This window comes from Aphidius gifuensis, linkage group LG6 (assembly GCF_014905175.1).
Source record: "Aphidius gifuensis isolate YNYX2018 linkage group LG6, ASM1490517v1, whole genome shotgun sequence".
Classification (NCBI taxonomy): Eukaryota; Metazoa; Arthropoda; class Insecta; order Hymenoptera; family Braconidae; genus Aphidius; species Aphidius gifuensis.
Genome location: NC_057793.1, coordinates 8,605,637 through 8,627,184, shown reverse-complemented (window position 1 = coordinate 8,627,184; position 21,548 = coordinate 8,605,637). Strand labels below are relative to the sequence as shown.

At 23.7% G+C, this 21,548-nt stretch overlaps 2 protein-coding genes across 4 annotated transcripts in view; one reads left to right on the top strand and one right to left on the bottom strand.

Moving 5' to 3' along the window:
* The window catches only part of LOC122859345 (segmentation protein cap'n'collar-like), a 60,020-nt gene extending 40,208 nt beyond the window's left edge, over positions 1-19,812 (top strand). For all 3 annotated transcript variants that reach the window (XM_044162830.1, XM_044162829.1, XM_044162831.1), the window contains exons 6-13: positions 5,640-5,877; positions 5,969-6,190; positions 16,118-16,394; positions 16,757-16,902; positions 16,976-17,152; positions 17,219-17,332; positions 17,424-17,788; positions 17,867-19,812. In XM_044162830.1, the coding sequence (XP_044018765.1) occupies positions 5,640-5,877; positions 5,969-6,190; positions 16,118-16,394; positions 16,757-16,902; positions 16,976-17,152; positions 17,219-17,332; positions 17,424-17,788; positions 17,867-18,031 (1,704 nt within the window). In that variant the 3' untranslated portion in view covers positions 18,032-19,812. The remainder of the gene's footprint in view (positions 1-5,639; positions 5,878-5,968; positions 6,191-16,117; positions 16,395-16,756; positions 16,903-16,975; positions 17,153-17,218; positions 17,333-17,423; positions 17,789-17,866) is intronic.
* On the bottom strand, positions 6,319-10,171 carry LOC122859346 (ATP-dependent RNA helicase vasa-like). The gene is made up of 6 exons (XM_044162832.1): positions 9,847-10,171; positions 8,962-9,045; positions 7,913-8,791; positions 6,740-7,792; positions 6,570-6,652; positions 6,319-6,485 (listed from the first exon to the last, which is right to left on the bottom strand). The coding sequence occupies exons 2-5, from the start codon at positions 8,998-9,000 to the stop codon at positions 6,608-6,610; spliced, it is 2,016 nt and encodes a 671-aa protein (XP_044018767.1). The 5' UTR covers positions 9,001-9,045; positions 9,847-10,171; the 3' UTR covers positions 6,319-6,485; positions 6,570-6,607.
* Positions 19,813-21,548: the final 1,736 nt, after the last annotated feature.

Sequence of the window (21,548 nt, the reverse complement as noted above, 5' to 3'; positions counted from 1 at the left end):
CTAGTCTGTTTTAGTGCGTTATTGTGCGACTGTTTTTGTTATGCAATAAATAATAAAAATACGTAAATATTAAAAAAAAAATATATAAAGATACCAAAGTTCTTGTAACATATTATTTTTTGGGAAATTGTGTCTCACGCAAGTGTCGTATTAACACTGACCTTAGTCACCTGTAATTGCTACTGTTGCTCTTGTAGCAATTTATATATATGTAACTTGGGATTAAATCGAAATATACGTAATGGTTTGTCTATTGCTGTTTCATAAAATTTCACAAGGTTTTTTTTATATATTACTATTTATTATTCATTTAAAAAAAATATTTTTAATATAGATTTTGTTAAATATGCGTATATATTTTTTTTTATTTATTTATTTCTCAATTCACATGAAAAATTGCTGGATTTTTTTTTAATAGTAAAAAATTATACTTGGTATAAACCGGAAGTTTTTTTGGTCCTGAAATTATAATGTAGATATACTGAAGATTAAAGACAACAAAAAAAAAAATTTAATAGAAATATCTTGAAGGAAATTGACACTCAAAATAATCGGTAATTATATTCTCATCAAGCAACACACGAGGTCAACTTGGACCCGGACAAAATATTTCGAAATAATTCGAGGTCGTTTTTTTTTTGTTTTTTTTTTTGTATCATTAAATTTTTTTTTATTTATTTATTTATAATTATTTAACGCGTAGTGAAATAATAATTTGTAAAAATTTAATAAATATATTGCTAGCCTTGAAAGAATTTAAAGGAAAGGTAAAAGAATTACATAACTAAATATCCTGAACGAAAATTTCCCAGTCGAAATATTTCGAATATATAATAAATATTCCACAAGGAAAATATTTGCTAGCAAAAGAAAAATAAATTAATTACAAATTTATTAGAAAAATGATGATAATTATTTGATGAATAAATAAAATAAATAAACATTTAATAAAATATATTTAAAAGATGAAAATATTAATAAAAATTAAATTTGAAATAATAATAACAGCGAGTCATTACAATACGATGATGAATTAATTAATTTTTAAATAAATTAATTTTCAATTTATCCAAGATATATGGATAATAGTAAATTTGCAAAAAAAAAAAAATAAATAAATTTTTAAATGGAATATTTATTTATTTATCGTGCTGATCATACTCTTGTCATAATTATTTTTCGACAAATTTTAAATCATCATAATCATCATTATGTTTACATGTTAAACTATGCTTGTATATTATTTTTATAATTATTCATTTTAATTTTAAATATGGCTTTTTATACCAACACAAGCTACATGATGTTTTTATTTATTTTCACTGGGGAAATTATTAATCAGGATATTTTATTTTCTTAAAAAATCTGACTGGAAAATTTCGACTATGATATATCTAGTTGTGATACCAGGTAAAACATGATAATTGGGATTTATTTTAAGAAATTTGTCAGCAGATTGGAAAAAAAAAAAAAAAAAAAAAAAAAAGTCTGATGGACATATTGCTGACAGGTTATACCTCAAGTTTGTTGTTAATTCGGCTTTACTATTTATTGGAAAAAATCCTAAAAAATTTGGGTGTGACCATTTAGTAGTTTCTGAATATTGACAGAAACCAAGACCACCCGGTGTTGAAAAAAAATAAAAAATTTATCCTTTTTTTTTTTTTTTTCATACTGCTACTGGTTTTTTTTTTATTTCTTCTATTTTTTTATTTTTTTAAAAATTCTTCAATCTAACACTCAAGTTGTAATTATCTGTTGAAAAGGATTTATCTTAAGTAAATCCTCAAAGTGAAAAGTATTTCTACACTTGAATGCAAAGTAAACGCAATCTTGATGCATTAGTTTCGCCTTGAAATGAATTTTGCACTCCAGCTGTCTTCTATCAAAATGACATTTGTGCTTTGTATGAGATATGTTTTATTATTATTTTTCAAGGGTAATTACGGTTTCTTCTTTTTTTTTATTTTTATCTCACATGTGTATATATGATTCTGTTGAAGTAATCAGCATGTATTTCTTGTCGGCATTGCAAAGAATTTCACTCAAATAATTTTTCAATTAGACAAAATAAAAATTTATATATATTTTATACACTTTAACTGTGTAATTTTTTATTTTCTTTTTAAATATATTCATATTTATTTATTTTAACTTAAAATTTCACAAATTTTAACTGGAAATATCATCAAAATTTATATTATAAAAAATTAAAGAAAAAAAATACTACGTTAAAAAGCCTTTGATGATGATACTAATACAAATTTTTAGCTTGAATACACTATACCTTTGGCAATCACTCTGGACCTCGTTAATTATGCTCTTGTACCCTTTCATTATTTTAAACCCAACAAGATTAATGATTTACGCCACGAAAAAGTCCTCATTCGAAACACCAACAACAACAACAACAGTAGCCAAATGAAAATTGGATCTCCAACATCAAATTTCATAAATGAAAAAATAAAAAAAATAATATTTTATTACCATTTGATAGTACTTGTAGTATAATTTGTGTAAATTTACAAAAAAAAAAAATATGAAAAATATAAAAATAATCCAGGTATTATGATCGAAATCAACTTTACTTTTATGACCAACTAAGAATTTCTTCCTTCAGGGTGATTTAAAAATAAAAAAAAAAAAAAAGTAATGAATGCTTTTGCAACAAGGTTCACCACCAAGATTCAACGATAATATACGATCTTTTTATATTTTTTTATTTTGCCTGGGGGATGGTGGTGATTGTGCATTCATACACCCAAGTAGCCACAGAATTTTTAAATTCAATTACGCAAATGACCACATGATAATTCTGTTTTTTTTTTATTTTTATTAACGTGTCAGAAAATTAATTTTATACTGTCAGAAATTGTTTATTAAAACAATTTTTATTTTTCAAATTTTATTTAATAATTGAAAGAGTATATTTGGGTTTTTTTTTTTCTTTTGTACTTGTGGAATATTTCCAATCAGTTGAATTTTATTTACTTAAATTGCTTGTGATATTTTTTTTTGTTTACTCAAACGTCGAGGATGCTTGAGTCAAACTTGAGGATTCTTTTATTCTCATAATATTTTTACACAAATATATAAGTGTCCATGTCTACTACTCTGTCTACAATTTAAGTTATTTTCATCAAAAAAAAAATAAACATTAAATAATAATAATTATTATAAATTGAAAAAGAAAAAAAGGTGAAAAATTAAATTCAAGAGGTGGAACGTGAGAAAGGTCGAGTTGATGGATGAAGATGATGCTGGTAGCTGAAGGGAAATTAACAAGACAAATTGAAAATTAGATGATTCTACTTAATTGTGTTTATTTCTACATGTAAATATCTATTTAATTATTAACAAATAAATAGAAGCAACAATTTTCTTGTTTTTTTAAATGAAAAAATAGAGTAGAATCGAAATAAAAAATAATCCTGTTGATTTAAATTTGTCACAGAACATAAAATTAAACTTAAAAATAAAAAAAATATATTTTCAAGACTTGGGTAACACGTTTTGACATGAAAATAAATTTATAAACTCAACGGGATATCGCCAATAAAGCTAGTAAGTTTTATTGAAGAACTCAATTCACATATGTCAGATAGATAAATTAACTGTGAAATATATAAATTCCATTTTGATTGTCCAGCTAAAAAAAAATAAATAAAAAAAAATATCAATGTTCAATTATTTATAAAGAAAAAATATTTTTATAAAAAATTAATATTATTAAAATAATTCAGGATAATATTTTGCTTTTTTAACACAAAAAAAAAAATATAAAACCATATTTTCAATTCTCATAGTCACAATGTTTTCATTCAAAACGTTAGCAAGTTGGCTATTCATAAAATGTTCACGTTGAAAAAACATTGCAAGTATGATAAAGTGTGTATTTTGGATCAAAGACTTTGTGATCCTGATCGAGCAAGTCAAGTTGATCGATGCTGACAAATGTCAAGTAAACAAATAATACTTTTTTTTTTTTTTATTTTTTCCACCTGTCTCAACCCTGATTATTATTATTATTATTTTTTATCTATTGACATTAAATACAAAATAACATTCCCATGAAAATAATAAAAACATAATGAAAAAATAATAGAATAATATTATAATTATTTAAAATAATTTCGAAAAATTTATAACGCGATTGTGAATGAGTTGTATTGTGTTGGAGTAAACCATGTTAATAATATGATAATTATATTTTTTTAACAATTTAATATTTTATTATTTAAACTACCCTATAAGCTGATGTATAAAAACAGGACACAGGGTTATTTTCTTTGACCTCGACATACGGTTTTCTAACGAAACCATATGTCAGATTTGCAAATATATTTTCCTTTTTTTTTTTCCTTTTTTCTAGTTTCATTACTCCAACATGAGTATATTTTTTTTTATTATTTATGTTTAATATTGTTTTTTAAAAACAAAAAGAAAAAATAATTTTTTTTCTTACCAAAAAAAGTATGTAATATAAATTTATATACATTTTAACAAAAGTGCGATGTCCTGCAAGTTTTATGTCGTCATAAATCACTGCTTCAACAGCAATTGATTTTTTTTTTTTTACACACATAAAAATATATATTTTTTTTTTGTTCTACTTGTAGACTGATTTGTGTCAATAAGAATAAAAAATATATATATTTTTTATTTGCATGGTACAAATAGAAAAAAAAATTATCTGTAGAAATAAAAAATTTCTATTTTTTTCTACTGAGTTTTTCTGGCAAAGAAAAATTTGTATTATGAATAAAAAATTAACGAGGACATTGTGAATTAATTTGTGAAATTATTGTATGATTAATGGAAATTTTGAATTACCTGATGTCCTCATTGAATTTACCTCTTGTTATCCGGAAGTGTGTTCACACATTATCACAAGTACAAAATAGAAAAAAAAAAGATGCTGATGGATAAGTGCAGTGATTTTTTTTTTTCTTTATAATTTTCGGCCTAGATTTTTCTTTTTATCTGTTTATTGTACAACAGATGTACTGACAAGCGGTATTTTTTTTTTTTTGTATCGTAAACGCGTCACACACATTGTAAAACGACAGGTTGCAACGCTTATTCACCTGATTGATGCACCCAACAATTCACAATTTAAAAAATCCATTAAAGTCATTGCCATCAACACAGCCTACTGTACTTGCAACATTTTTATCTAAAACAAAATAAATAAATAAAAACAGTTATAAATAAATATATATTTTAAATATTAAAAATAAAACTTTTTGTTATATACCTGTTTGAAATATTTATTTTTCAAATTATGCCACATTTGATTATTCAAATTTATTTATTTATTTTTCAAATAAATGATTGATTGGACCTTATTCAAATAAGGTAAATTATTTCTCAGGACTATTAATATTATTGAATGACACCTACACACAGTCAGGGGGCTGTCCAATTTTATTCAACACCTGACAGATACAATGGGAAATATTTATGTCGCACTTGACAGTTGATCGAACCTCGTTAAAGAAAATAACAACAAAAATTTATATAAAAAACTATTAAATATTTAGTTGACTTGATAAATAATAATTGTATTGAATTAATTGTTGATAAATAAGTCTTAAAATAATGAATTAATCCAAGTGTTATTTTGTTATTTTAAACAGAGTCGTGTACCATTTATGAGAGGAATGAATATGGATCAAAGATGGCCAGATATATCATCACTTCTTTCAGTACAAAATGGAACAGATCATTATTCTCATCCAACACATGCTTATCCTGGTCATGGAATAAGCCATCATCACAGTCATTATGATAATCAACGTAATGTTTTACTTCATAATGCAACACTTGCACCACCAGTTGGTGATCTTAATTCAACTGGTCCTTATCACAGTGTTGGTAAGTCAAAATTAACATTTTAAAATGTTTAAATTAACTTTTAATAATATTAATATTAAATATTTTAATTGTTTAATTTAATTATTAACAGGTGGACCATCAAATTTGGGATCAGCAGTTGCAACATCAATGAATTTAACAAATAGCAGTGAACCAATGGGATCAGAAAATTCAGCATATAAATCAGAACCAAGTGATATGATGTATTATCACACACCAACATCAGATTCTATTAATCAAACAAACGATGCATTATATCAACCTTCATTTCTTGATGATGAAATTAATTTGATGGACATGGTCATGAACGACAGTAAGTACAATTTAAATTTTACTTTAAGCTCAAGTTTCCAAGAGCTTTTTCAATGTATAAAATTATCAACAAGTTTTTTTTTTTTTTCTTTAATCAAGTTTTTTTAATTTCAAATAATTCACGTTTAGGCTTAATACATTTTTAGTTTTCTTTTTTTTTTTTTAACGCGTCACTTATGTTAATAGAAATAGTAATATAGTAATATTAGTAATAATAGTGGTCAACACAATAATATCAATACGAAAAAGACCCTGAGACTTTATGGCACGTCATGGTTATTTTTTTTTGGCAATAACTGGAAGAAAAAAATATTGTTATATTTTAAAAGACATTTCAAACAAGTTGGTTTAATTGGAAATTAAATTATTTTGTTGCTTACATTATCATGAACATGTTGCTAATTTTGTTAGACAACATTTACCAGCCTTCGTCAGCTTCGTTACCTCCAGTGTTTGTATTGGTCTAAAAAAAATAGATAAAAATTAATTAATTATCAGAATTAAAATACATGATTAAATAGTTAAAATATAATTTCTATTTTAAACTTACGTTTCTGATATCATGACCACCAAAATCACCACCAGCATCAAATCCACCATCACCTGCTCCATCACCAAGACATTCGGGAATTGGTATATCTGCTTGTTTCAATAAACTACACAATGGTCCACGAAGAGCGTCATTGTCTCTTGGATCAAAGAAACTTGTTGCTTTTCCTTTGTTACCAACACGTCCAGTTCTACCAATACGATGTACATATTCACTAACTTCTTTTGGTAAATCATAATTAATAACATGTGTTACACCTTTGATATCTAAACCACGTGCAGCAACTGATGTAGCAACTAATATTGGTCTTTTACCAGAACGAAAATCATTAATTGCAGCTTCACGTTCTCTTTGTTCACGATCACCATGAATTGATGTTGATGGTAAATTTTTTTCTGAACAATAACCAGCAATAAAATCAGCTGTTTTCTTTTTTTCAACAAATACAATTGTTTTTGCACCACTATCACAACCATCAGCATGTTCACTTTCTAATAATTCAAATAATTTACCACGTTTTTCTTTAAATGGTACTTCATAAAATAGTTGTTCAACATCCATACAAACACCACCAACAATACCAACAACAATAAATAAATAACTTGGCTGCATAAATTGTGATGCAAGTTCTTGTACTTCAGCAGTAAATGTTGCTGAAAATAACATTGTATGACGTGATTCAACTGGTGTCATTGTTGAATGTTGCAATATTGCTTTCATTGATGATAAAAATCCTTCATCAAGCATACGATCAGCTTCATCAAGTACCATAAAACGAATTGATGAAAATGTTATTGTTCCTCTTTCAAGAAAACCAGCTAAACGACCTGGTGTTGCAACAACAATTTCAACACCACCTTTCAAACGACTAACATTACTTCTAACTTCAGTACCACCATAAACAGCACAACATTTAAGTACAGTACCACGTACAAAACCACGAGCACAATCATAAATTTGAATACATAATTCACGTGTTGGTGCCATGATAACAACTTGTGGTGAACATCCACTTTCTGTTATTTCTTTTTGTTGTGGATTTGTCAAAAGTTCCTGAAATTAAAAACAAACAAAAAAACAATCATTAATTAACTTGTTAAACACAAAGTAAAGGAAAAAAAAGTGAATATTTTTATTGACAAGAAATTATCAAAAAAATGTTGATAAAATTACCTGAATTATTGGCAACAAGTAGGCAGCTGTTTTACCAGATCCAGTTTGAGCACAAGCCATGACATCTCTTCCAGCCATAGCCATTGGAACAGCATATTTTTGAATTGGTGTTGGACTTTTATATCCAAGTTGTTTAATATTATCCAACAATATATTACGAAGTTTCATGTCTTCAAATGTTTCAACTTTTGGTGGTGGATCATCACCAGTAACAATAACTTTAATATCATTATATGCATTAAAATTAATACCAGCAGATACTGAATCTTTATAAAGATCTTCTTCATCTCTTTCAACTGGTACATATGTTACTGGTGCTTTTTTTTCTTCATTAGCATCATTCATATCATCCATACCAGCTTCAGTATCATCATTATTACGACGTCTTTTACCACCACTGCATTGACTTGAATCATCACGATCATTATCATCACGATTTGCACTTCTACTTCTGCCACCTCCACGACCACCACCACGTCCACCACCGCGTCCACCACGATCACCACCTCGACCACGTCCACCACCTCTACCTCCTCTGCCACCACGACCACCGCGTCCACCACGATCATCACCATCACCATTGTTATCATTACTTGAACCCCAAGTATCATTGCCACCACCAGCATTGCTTGAGGAACCATTACCCCATTCATCATTGTTGTTACTACTTGCAGCTTTGGTTGAGGAACCATTACCCCATTCATCATTGTTACTACTTGCAGCTTTGTTTGAGGAACCATTACCCCAATCATCACCACCACCTCCACCGCTGTTGTTGTTTGATGAACTATTGTTTCCCCATTCATCATTTCCTCCACCACTGGAAGCACTAGCTGGTCTAAAACCACGTCCTCTGCCTGATTTACCATTACTTGCAAACTTGAAATTAAAAAAAAAATACAATTATTAATTTTTAGTCAGATTTAGTCAATTTATAAGCATGAATTTTTAATTTTTTTTATTTTTTTTATCAATTTTAATTTTTTATCTTGGAATATTTTAGTTTTTTTTTTTTTTTCTTTATCGGGCATTGATTTATTTTTACTTACTGCAGGTGTAGTTGTTGGTGGATCGTCCCATTCACCCATCTTGATTTTTTTTTTTTTTTAGTTTTTACAACAAAAAACTAGACGCTAATTTTAACAAAGAAAAAAAATACCATTATTAGTCAATGAAAAAATAATTAATTTGAAGATATTTAAAAACGACATTAAATGCTTGAAAAATAAAATTAATTTGACCGTAAAATATATTTTTTAATAATATTTATAAATTTATTATTTTTTTTTTTTTTTCATTTTTATTTTAAAAAAATGATACGTTTATTACGTCATTGTTGAAAGAAAAAAAAAAAAGACAAAAGAAATAAATAAAAAAAAAAAAAAATAAAGCAAAGTTAAAATTGAAATAAAAAAATTAGTTTTACGATCAGTGGGGGAGGAAAAAAATATTTTTTTTTCCATGTCATGTAAACATCTCAACGACACTTCACAACAAATACCTCATTTCTGAGATAAAATCAACCGTCCCATAAACAAAGGGACAAAAGAAAAAAAAAAAAAAAAAAATGTCACCCAAAATCAAGTGAATTTACGGGTTTACAATTAGACAATAATTTTTTAAAAAATAACCAACATAAAAATATGAATAATTAATTGATAAAAAATATATTAATTTTTTTTTTTTTTCTATAAATTTTAACAAGACAATAGAACACTAAAAAACCAATCGAAATTTACACACTCTTGGTAAGAAAAATGAATTTAATTATAAAAATAAAAATCACGTGATTAATTATTAATTAAGTATTTCAACTTAATTAATTTATAAAAATAAAAAACACGCGGTAATGAAAAAAAAAAAAAAAACCGTTACACGACAAAGGGTAGAAAAAAAAAAAAAGTTAAATAACAATAATTAATTATAAAACTTACCAATTAATTATCACTAGATCAACTAGTGAATAAACAATTAATATATTGTTAATATTGTTTATTAAATTATTTGTTTTTAATTTTTAATTAAACACAGATTTTAATTTAATTTATTTGAAGAGGTGACGATGTGACCACGTCAAGCTTAGCAACGCAAATGATCGAGTTGTCCAGCTTAAAATCTTCTCCTGTTCTCTTCAGCAATTCCAAGATTTCCCTTGTGTTCCTTGTGCTTTAAAAACAGAGATAGAAAAATAAAAAAAAAGAGACAAAAAAAGGAGGGAAAATAAGCTTGCGTTCTGATTGGTTCATTTTAAATACACGCATGCGTAACATAATTTTCAAGAAGCAGGAACGTATCAATAGAAAAAAAATACCACCGCCCATGGAAAAAAAAAAAATAGAATTATCTAGAAATAAATAAAATGGACGCAACGGGATGTTTTTTTTTTTATTTTTTATCGAGATTGAAACAAAAGCCTTGCGTTGAACATGTGACAGTAAAAAATAAAATGCACGTGGTATTTTACATTGTTGGTTATCACATGTGTAACTTTTTTAATTTTATATCTAAAAATTTGATTTTTTTTTTAAACAAAAATATAATATTTTTCTTATTGTTTAAATAATTATTTTTTTTTTTTTTTTGTTTAAATTTATTCGTCAAGCTAAAGGTTTGTTATAAGTAAAATAAATAAATATATTTTTTTGCTTTTCTATTTCACGGACAATGGAAAATGTTATTTTTTTTTAACCGTTAGAAATTTGACCGGCTTTGTCTCAAGGCCAAAGTGTCATTCTTAAAAGTAGTTAAAAAAAAAAAAAAAGACGAAAATTTATGACCATTTCAGATGTTTACCCAAACCCCTGGTGTTAAATTCAATTTTTATGGCTATACCCATTAAATTCAATGCAAAGAAAAGTAGATAAGAAAAAAAAAATTTTTTTTTTTAAATTTTACACTATTTTAGAACCCTTAGAATAAATTATTTTTTGAAAAAACAACTTTCTTTGTATTTTTAAGTTAAATTTTAAGCGCTAGGTTTTTTTGAGTCTTGAGGGTAATAAAATTTTGAAAAGAATATAAAATTTAGTTCTTAGATTTCAAGGACCACTCACATATTTTTATTTTTTCTAAACTTTTAACTGGAAAATTTAAAAATCAACAAATTTTTCTTTGAAAATTCAAATATATTTTTCAAGTAAAAAAATTAAAATGATAAAATTTATTTAACAATATGAACAACTAATTTATTCAACAAAAAAAAAATAGAGCAATCGATAATTTTTATCATTAATTATTACATTAAAAATAATTAAAATAATTTATTCATTAAATTTTTTTTTTTTTACATATTTAAAACTGTAAAACGTGTCTTTATTTTATTTATTTTTAAAATTTTTTTTATTGACAACGATAAGAACAGTAATGATATTTTACAAGGAAAATAATTTTAAAAAAACATTACCTTCCAATTCACTGATAATAATTATAAAACATATTTATTCTTGTTTATAAATATCCATTCAATTTGAATTCAATGTTGATATTATTTTTATACCAAAGCTTTATCATATCAATTATTTTTTTTTTACAATTATTATCATAGTAATTATTTCAATTCAAATTTCACATTGATAAATATATTTTTCAATTTTCTATCGACAAATTTAAACGTCTAGTTTTTATAAAACTTGAAAAAAATAATAGAATTTAGTTTTTTTTTGCTATATAAATTTATTTAATTAATTTACCATAATTACTATTGTAATTTTAATAATTAATCAACAAGTTTTATAAATTAAATTTTAATATTTCAAATAGACACAAACAATCGAATGTTTGTATGAAAATTAAGTGATTATTTTTTACCAAAATTATTATTTTTTTATATTGTACTATTCATAAATAAATTATTGAGTATTTACGTTTAATTATTCATCGAATAAAAGAATGAGGAAGTGGGAGGATCATACGTCACCTTGTAACAATTATATTTATATTTTCACTCAGTATACTTTTTTTCTTTGAGCATGCAAGTTCATTTATTTAACAAAGAAAATGTATGTTTGCATAATTCCAAATGTTTTTGGTAAATGAATTAGTAATTATCATTTTTTTTTTAGTCTATTTATTTATCGAGTTTATCGTGGAAGTTATTTTATCAGTTAATTAATTCATCTATCAATTATAATGTGGTTGTGGTTGACATTACAATGAGGATTTATTTTCTATAAAGTATATAAATTTTTAAATTAATTCATTGTGAGGATATTAAGTATAGTAAAGAAAAAAAAATATGAAAGTTGAGACAGGTCATGGATATCTTGTCAATTGTGTTCCACATGATAAAATCAAATGAAAATTAATAACAATAAATAATTTTAAAAATATCTTAAATGTAAAGAAACATACAAATTAATTTTCGAAATTTATCCAACAAAGTAATTCTCATTTCAATCGAAACATTGCAGGAAAATCGTCGAAATTTATTCTCAATTTTCTACTGGTTTCTATGGGTTTTAATTGATTCGAAAATTATCCAGGATTACACAGAAAAAATAGTACAAATATTGAAAATAAATAATTTAAATTTTTTACAAAATAAGTTGAGATAAATTATCAAATAATTTTTTATCAGTGATTTAATTTTTATGATAAGTTTTAAAAAAAATATATTATTCGTTGTGTGATTGTTTGACGGATGGATAATTTCTTTCGGGACACAATAAATATATTAATGTGAAATATAAAAATTGCATTGTACATAGGTATAAGCACGTTTTGTCATACATAAAACTGAGTTTAAAAACTTGGGATATGATTCGACATGACACAAATAAGTTTCACAATCTTCAACACTCAATGAGTCACACCTCATTCTCAATGCTTTACCATCTGTAATAGCGACAATTTATTCTCAATTGTTTATAATTTTTTTATTATTTATCTAACAAGAAATACCTGTTTTTTTTTTTTTTTCAAATTCATTTCAAACTAGTTTGTTCATTTTTTTTTTTTAAATAATATTTTGCAATAATGCATTCTGGTTTTTTTTTTAAACACATTTTCAAATATTTTTATGTCTACTTTTATTTATGCAACGTGTTATTTATTGTCAGTTTGATATTGATATTAAAAAATGTGACTTTGTTTTTTGCTTTATCGTCATTTTTACATGAGATAACGACAATTTCTACTGAATCAGTGATACGTTTCCTTTGACTCGTTGAGAAAAAATTTAAAAAAAAAATTATTTCTAAATGCCATTTTAAATTCGCAGTAATTATAACACATAAAAAACAAAACTTATTAATAAAAAAAATTAATTAAATAATTATTTACGTAAAAAATAAAAGTGAATTTTTTATACAAGTGCAAGAATGGAATTTAATTTTGAAATTTATCTTTAGACTGAGTCAATTGAATTTAATTATGATTCAATAATCCGTGATGACACATGAATACAAATTGAGTAATTAAAAGGAAAAAAAATCTGTAAAAGACAATAATAAATATAGAAATTTTATATTTAAAAAAAAAATAATTTATCAAAGTTTAAATCCATGAAAAAATAAATGATCTATATATTATTTTTTGATCTATTTTTATGCTAATTTGTAAGGTAATTAAAAATAAATTAGTAAGGTGATTGATAAGCTTGATCAAGCCACTCTTTGCGGCCATGTCAAGAAATATTTTTGTCTTATATACTGAGTAATACAATATTAATAATACATTTCAGTAACCAAGTAACCGTCGTGTTAAACACTACCTCGTTCTCTCTTTTGAGATTATAATTTTTTTATTATTTATTTTATTTTTAATCAACATCAAAAGCTTCATATTATATTTTTAATAATTATCTTATTATCAAAAATTGTGTGATTTGTTTTGTCTGTATTTACAGTAATGTAATTTATATATCTTATCATCAAAAAAATTATTTAATTTATGACTTTACAAATGCAAAAATATGCCAAATATGCAAAAAAGATTAAAAAAAAAAAACACACACACACATACGCAGTCTAACTACGTGATGTAGATATATATTTTTTTAAAAATAGTTAAATATTTTTAAAGTTTGTTTATTAAATATTGCAGTGGTTATTTTATTTATCAAATGAGTTGTGAAATAATTTACAGACAATCGTTAAGTGATAAAAATTCTGGCTAATCTTTAAATGAATTCATAAAAATATATCAACTCAACACTATGGTTACTAAATTTAATTTGTCATATGATGAATATCGATAAATGAATAATTATATTATTTACAAAAGATAATTAATTATGTCAAGAAGAAAAATTGTGAAGAAAAAAAAAATTGCATTATTATTTGTAATTTATTAATGGCTTAAATTTGATTTAGATATGAAAATATGGAGGCTTGAAAAGAAAACTGGTACATTTAAAATATTAGTAAATTTATTTATTTATTTATTTTTGAATTAAAGACCTTTAAATGGCGAACATGGGAGTCATTGTTTTTACTCAAAGTATGTATAAGTTGATAACGAAAAAAATAAATATATTTATTATCATATATGTTATTCAATTTTACAATTAAAAAGAAAAATTTTTTAAATATGTCAATGAGATTAAATGACTGAAAATAATTTATAAATTTATTAGTAATTATTATTTTAATAAAAATAATTAATTTTTGTTTATTTGAAAATATTTTGACGAGTCATCACACGTAGTTTAAATACGACCTGATTTATTTATCATTGAACTTTTGCACTGGGAATTAATAAAATTTGTTTAAAAAGAAAAATATAATAAAAATTTTATAAATCTAAATAGTTAATTTGATTTGATAATGAAAACATATTTAATTTATAAAATCTTTGCTTTTTTTTATTAATATTGAAATTAAAAATTGTTATTGATTGAAAATAAATATGTTAATGAAATTTGACGATGATTATTTTTATCGCTTGCAAGTGTATCAATACTCTATGATTTATCGATTTGATAAGACACATTATCATGCTATAAAATAACGCTGCGTCATTCATGAATTTTTTTTTACTTTTGATAATTTTTTCAATATTAATTATTTATGATATTTTTTTTTTTTTTTGCAAATAAATTTGTTTAATTTATCACTATTATTATTATTAATATTATAAACAAAGAGAAATGGGGATTTTTAAAAATATATTTATTTGAGATAAATGAAAATTTAATTAACAAAAAATAAAATAAATTATTTGAAATTAAATTACAAGGTTAATTGTTTATTTGATGAAAAATATGAAAATTATTTTTTTTTAAATATTAATTTATTTGTGGTTAATAAATTTTATTTGAAATTATAAAAATAAATTTCAAAAATTTATATACTTGAATTTTGACTTTTTTTTTTCTATAATAATTTCAAAAAATTTTCATACTACATTTTATTAAATAAATAATAAATATTAAATTTATTTTTTAAATTTTTTTATGTAATAATAATTACAAATAATCATTTATTTACTTTAAATATTTAATTTATTTTTCATACAAATTAATATTTATTTCGTTAAAAAAAAAAAATCGAAACTATTCAAATAAATGATTTATTTTTTTCAAATATATTTTTCATTTTATTTATTGAAATTAATTATTATTTTGTTATAAAACAGATTATAAAGGTCTAAAAAATAAAAAACTAATGAATCATACCAGTTTGGAATAAATTAAAATGTAATTGAATCTCACATTTGTCTGGACTTAAAAAAATAATATCAATTGTTTTATTTATTTTTAATAAATATTACATTTATCTACAATGTAACAAGCACTCTGTATTTCCGTGAATCAAATACAATAATAATAATATTAAATCTTGCATACTTGATATTTATTTTCTTTCCGGATATATATTCACATTTTTTATTTCCACGTTTACTACGTCTCGATTACTATATGCCTTATCTAAAAAATTTTTTTTTTTCTTATTTTTTTATTTTCTTTATCTATCAGCTAATATAATGGACTTTTGATCACATCAAACTATCTATTTTGTTCGCACATAATAGACCTTGAAAATATGAAAATAAAATAAGAAAAAAAAAAAAAAACCAGAGTATTTTAATCTATTACTAATAGACTCCTCGTCTAGCCAGTGACACGTAAAAATTTGCATTAAATTTTCCAACCAACTTAAAAATAAAATTCATGTAAAAAAAAAAGCCTTTATATAAAAATTATAATAAAATAATTATCAAACTTTAATTTCATTTAACTAATTTTTATTTATTTATTTTTTCTAGACATGTACTCAATGCGAATGCTTGACAACAGCAGTAATAATGCATCAGGACCAACTGGAGCTGCTGCATTACCTGGTGTTCATAGTGCTGGTAATGGAACTGTATTAACAACAGTACCAGGTGTAACTGATGAAAGAATGGATGCATCAAGTGACAGTGCAGTTAGTAGTATGGGAAGTGAACGTGTACCATCATTATCTGATGGTGAATGGATGGAGACTGGATCAAATTCAAGTCATACACAAGCTGATTCACATTATTCAATGGATTATGCAAGGTTAATATTATAACACATTAAATTTTTTAAATACAATAATAATAACAATGAGGAAGTTAAAAAAAATAAAATAAGGAAAAATACTGACAAATTTATGATAAAAATAGTATATAAAGAAAAAAAAGAAATAAACGATTAAGTCTAGTAAAAATTATTTTAGAGGTCAATAGTCGACTAACCAACCAGGAAACATTTTTTTCTTTATTATTAATTTTTTATTTATATTTTTTTTTTTTTTTATCTTGAATGTATGCTTGATTCATGAGTTGTATTGGTTATTTTTCTAAAATATCTTTGATAAAAATAAAGTTCAATAAATATATTTATAAATCAAATGGTAATTAAATTTTTTATAATTTTAGCAAATATCGAATGCCATATGATTGTAATTATACAATGGCAGGAAGAAATGGAGTAACACCAAGATGTCAGGGTGAAAGAATATCACCAGTTGCACAAAAAAAACATCAAATGTTTGCTAAACGTTATTTTCAAGAACAAGGAACTGGTTAGTAATATAATTATAATTTTTATATATTTTTAATTATTGTAATCGTATAATTAATTAATTAATTGAATAGGTTCACCGTTGGGTACAAGTGGACATCCAACGACACTAGTCAAGTATGAATATGATACACAAACAGTTGGTGCTGGTGCACCAGGTAATGCATATTCTGGACCAATTGAAGGTGCAGCTGGACCACAAGCTGAACTTAAATACAGTTGTAGTGTTGATTTTTCACGTCATCAAACAGGTAAATTAATTAATTTAATATTTAATATTTATTTATAGATTGATATTAATATATTTTTATTTTTAGCTCCACAATTTTCTGGTCGAACACCACTTGATCATGTTCAACACAATCACACTTACCATTTACCTGCTGATAGCTTGGGAGCTATGCAAAGGCCTCTTTCACGTGATAAAAAATGTAATATATAATTTACAAATAAGAAAATAACAAACTAAAATTATCAGAGAATTTAATTTTTAATTTATTTAATTTGTTTTTTTCTTTGCAGCACGAAGAAGTGATATTGATGAACATTTAACTAGAGATGAAAAACGTGCACGTGCATTAAATATACCAATTGCTGTACAAGATATAATAAATTTACCAATGGATGAATTTAATGAACGTATGAGTAAAATTGATCTTAGTGAGGCACAACTTGGTTTAATACGTGATATAAGAAGACGTGGAAAAAATAAAGTTGCTGCACAAAATTGTCGTAAACGTAAACTTGATCAAATAGTAACACTTGCTGATCAAGTTAAAGAAATGCGTGATCGTAAAACAAGATTAATACGTGAACGTGATTATATGTTAGTTGAAAGACAAAGAGTTAAAGATAAATTTAGTCAACTTTATCGACATATATTTCAGGTGAGTTTAATAATTTATAAGCTGTTTTAAAATGTTAATATAAATATTTAATATGTATTTTTTTAATTGTTATTATAGTCACTTCGGGATCCCGATGGTAATCAATATTACTCAAATGAATGGAGTCTTCAACAGTCAGCTGATGGAAATGTTCTTTTAGTACCACGAAATCAAACAAACTCACATCATTCACGTTCAAATATGGAACCAAAAACAAAACCAGATCCTGAACATAAAGAATGAAGTTAGATTTTAGCAATGCTCCAAAACGATTGATGATCAGGAGACAGATATTACATTTAAAAACAACAACAAATTAATTAATAAAGAAAAAAACAAATAAAAAAAGAAACAAAAACAAATTAACAAAATAATTTGTTATTATAAAGTACAGCTTTGTTTATGTTAATCTTGGTGGCAATATTTTTCATATACCACAATAATTTACCATCGTCAACAACGAAAATAACGACTAATAATTAAGTAAAAAAAAAAACAAAAAAAAAAAAACTATATGATGATTGTATTTAATCATAAAAACTTTAAAAGATTTTTATTTCTTTTTTTTTTTTTTTTTTAAGTGTTTCAAAGAGACTGAAGTGGTTCCTTTTTTTTTTTTCTTTTTGTTTTTTTTTTTTTTTATATTTCACGACTATGGGCAAATTATATTTATGAACCAGCTCAAGATAAAAAAATAAAACAAGAAAAATAAATTCTATCATAATGATGATTTAAAAAAAATTAAATTTTATTTAAATAAAAAAAATGCCAATGAACAATTGAAATATTATGTTTCAATAAATTCCATTTGAAAAACGTAAATATTTTTCGGTGAGCTTGTAAAAGCAAAAATAAAAAATATTAGATTTAAATAAATAAATATATAAATTATAAATATAATTATTATTATAAAATTATTTGTTTTATATTCAAGAAATAAAATTAGATAAAAATTGAAATAAAAAACAAAAAAATTTAATGTAAAAATTGACAAGAAAAAACTCGTTTCGAATTATCGAGTTTAAAAATTTCAATTAAAATGGATATATAAATAGTAATAGCTTTTTTTTTATTTTAAAATTAATAATTAATTAAATATTTTATTATTTATTTAATACTTTAATTGTAATGTTTTGTTTTTTTTTTTTTTTTTTATTTATTTTTTTTTTTTTTTCATACGAAATTAAAATAATCAATTTAATTCATTTTGTCACAAAAGTATTTCGATGTTCTTCAGGTGCTATCACTAAATTTCAATATAAAAAAAAATAATTTACAACCATGATAATTAAAATGTACGTAATTATTTTAAAGAAAAAAACTTCATTCTGCGATAAAGATATTATTTCTCTTTACAATAATTTAAGTAAAAATTTGAATTGAAAAAAACCATTCAATGTCTCGTGCTGCTTGTGCATTTAATTGATTGATATATAAAAATAAAAAAAAAATTTTTACAATAAATTTTGGGTTGGATAAAAGGCAAATGATTGAATAGAAATTTTTATAAGACACCTTGACACGTAAAAAAAAAAAATCCTTTTTCAATAAAATAGAAAAAAATATATTGCTTATTTCAACACAGCAAATAAAGATTAATAATTAATTTAAAAAAATAAAATAAATATATTTCAGGTATTTCACATTTGCCTTTGTATGTAAATATTGATGTAGCTAGTATAATTTTCTATAAATACATTACGTAATAATAATGCGATATAAACGTTAAATAAAAATAAAAAAAAAAACATAAAAAACAGTAAATATAAATAAGATAATTGCATAAAGAAATTGATAATAAATAATTGATGTCGTTAATTTGGCAAAACAATTATTATTATTTTTTTCTTTTATTTGTTTATTTTATTTTTTAAATTAATATTCAATAAGGATCTATTGTTTTTGGCATAGTACTTGTGGTGTAGGATAAACGAAAAAAAAATACATTTTTTCTTTCACGTACCGTACTTGACGAACGAAAATTGTGCTGTTGAATATTCTTTGGAAATAAAAAAAAAGAGAAAAAGCTTATATTGACTAATTATAATTCTTTTTTTAATTTTCCTATCCTTATTTTTATATTTTTTCAACTAGGGGATATATTACCCAGGTTTTGGATATGACAAAGTTTATTTTGAAGGTAAACTATCGAGCTATAAGTTTGTTATTCAAAAAATATGTAAAACAATTAACTGGGGTATTTATTTTGTCATATAAAAATTAACTTTTTATTGAGTCATTATAAAAAGAAAAAGTTGATAAAAAATTTCTACATTTATTATTTATTTGTGTGTACAATAATTTCCTATACAAATCGAACAAGTAGCTTATTCACTATATAATTAAATGAAGAAAACAACTGACTAATAAAACAAATAAATTAAAATATTTAAATTCTAATATCAAAATAAATGGCTTAAAAAAATGATAATGTTCACTGACCGGAAATGAAGACGGTCTAAAGACGTAGTTAGTGAATTTAAAAATTTCAATAAAATTATAAATAATAAATAATTGTAAACATATTCCACCATGAACAAATGAAAAATTTATTATTTAATTAAAAAAATTTATGTGAAGCTTAAGGGAACTATTTAACTGGTGAGTAAGTAGAAGAAAGTGGCTTGAAAAATATTAGTTTCTAATTGAAATTAGTTGAGTTCATATAAAGAAAAAAAAAACAGTGTTACACAATGTCATTTTTTAATACACAATTTTTAATTTTCAAGATAACAGGTGTTTGGACACCAGAATTTAATTCTTACTGGAAAATTATTTTGTGCAATATATATTTAATAATATTTATGACTTCATATAGTTTATATGCAGTATCACTCTTATTATTTTTACTTATAAATAATTGGGATATTTTTATTTTGTCAAAAAATATATTTTCAATATTAGTTGCAATTTTTATTCTATTTCATATTATCAATGTAAAAAGAAATAAAGAAAAAATCATTGAAGTTTCTGAAATTATTAAAAAAAGACCATATTTACCGGAAAATGATGACGAAAAAGTTATTGTATCTAAATACGAAACAATCAACAGGTGAAAATTAATAAATATATTAGAATATTGTGATAAAATCTGTTCAAATAAATTAAACAACACTTTGATTAAAAATTTCAGAAAACTATTTAAATATGGAATATTATTGATGAGTGATTGATGAGTGATTGATGAGATTTTCCTGATTTTCCATATTACATATGGGTTCCTTACGATTTAATGGATAAATATTATTACTGGACAACATTATTTCTCATACAATGGTCATTGGTATTTGTTTCGGTCATTGGAATCCAATTTGCATCATTTTTTTCTTCAGCTACATTTATAATTCGATCACAAGTTGGCTTACTGATATATAGATTCAATAAATCAATGAAAATTATTGAAGAAAAAATTAATAAAGATCCAAGTAACATTGAGCTGAAAATACTTGAAAGAAAATTGATCTCTGATTTTGTGAATAATCATTTGAAAGTTTTAAAATTGGCAGAGATGATCAATGATATTTTTTCAAACGACATTTTAATGTTCTATTCTGTATCTACAATATTAATTTGTACTTATTCATATGTCTCATCAAAACTACCATTATTATCAAAAGATTTTTTGACTGCTGCATCTTTTTGTGTTGCAGCGATATACATAATTACAATTATATGTTCTAGATCAAATGGCATAACTATTGCGGTATTTATTTTTTACGGATTATAATTTATAAATAAAAAACTTTGATTTATTAATAAA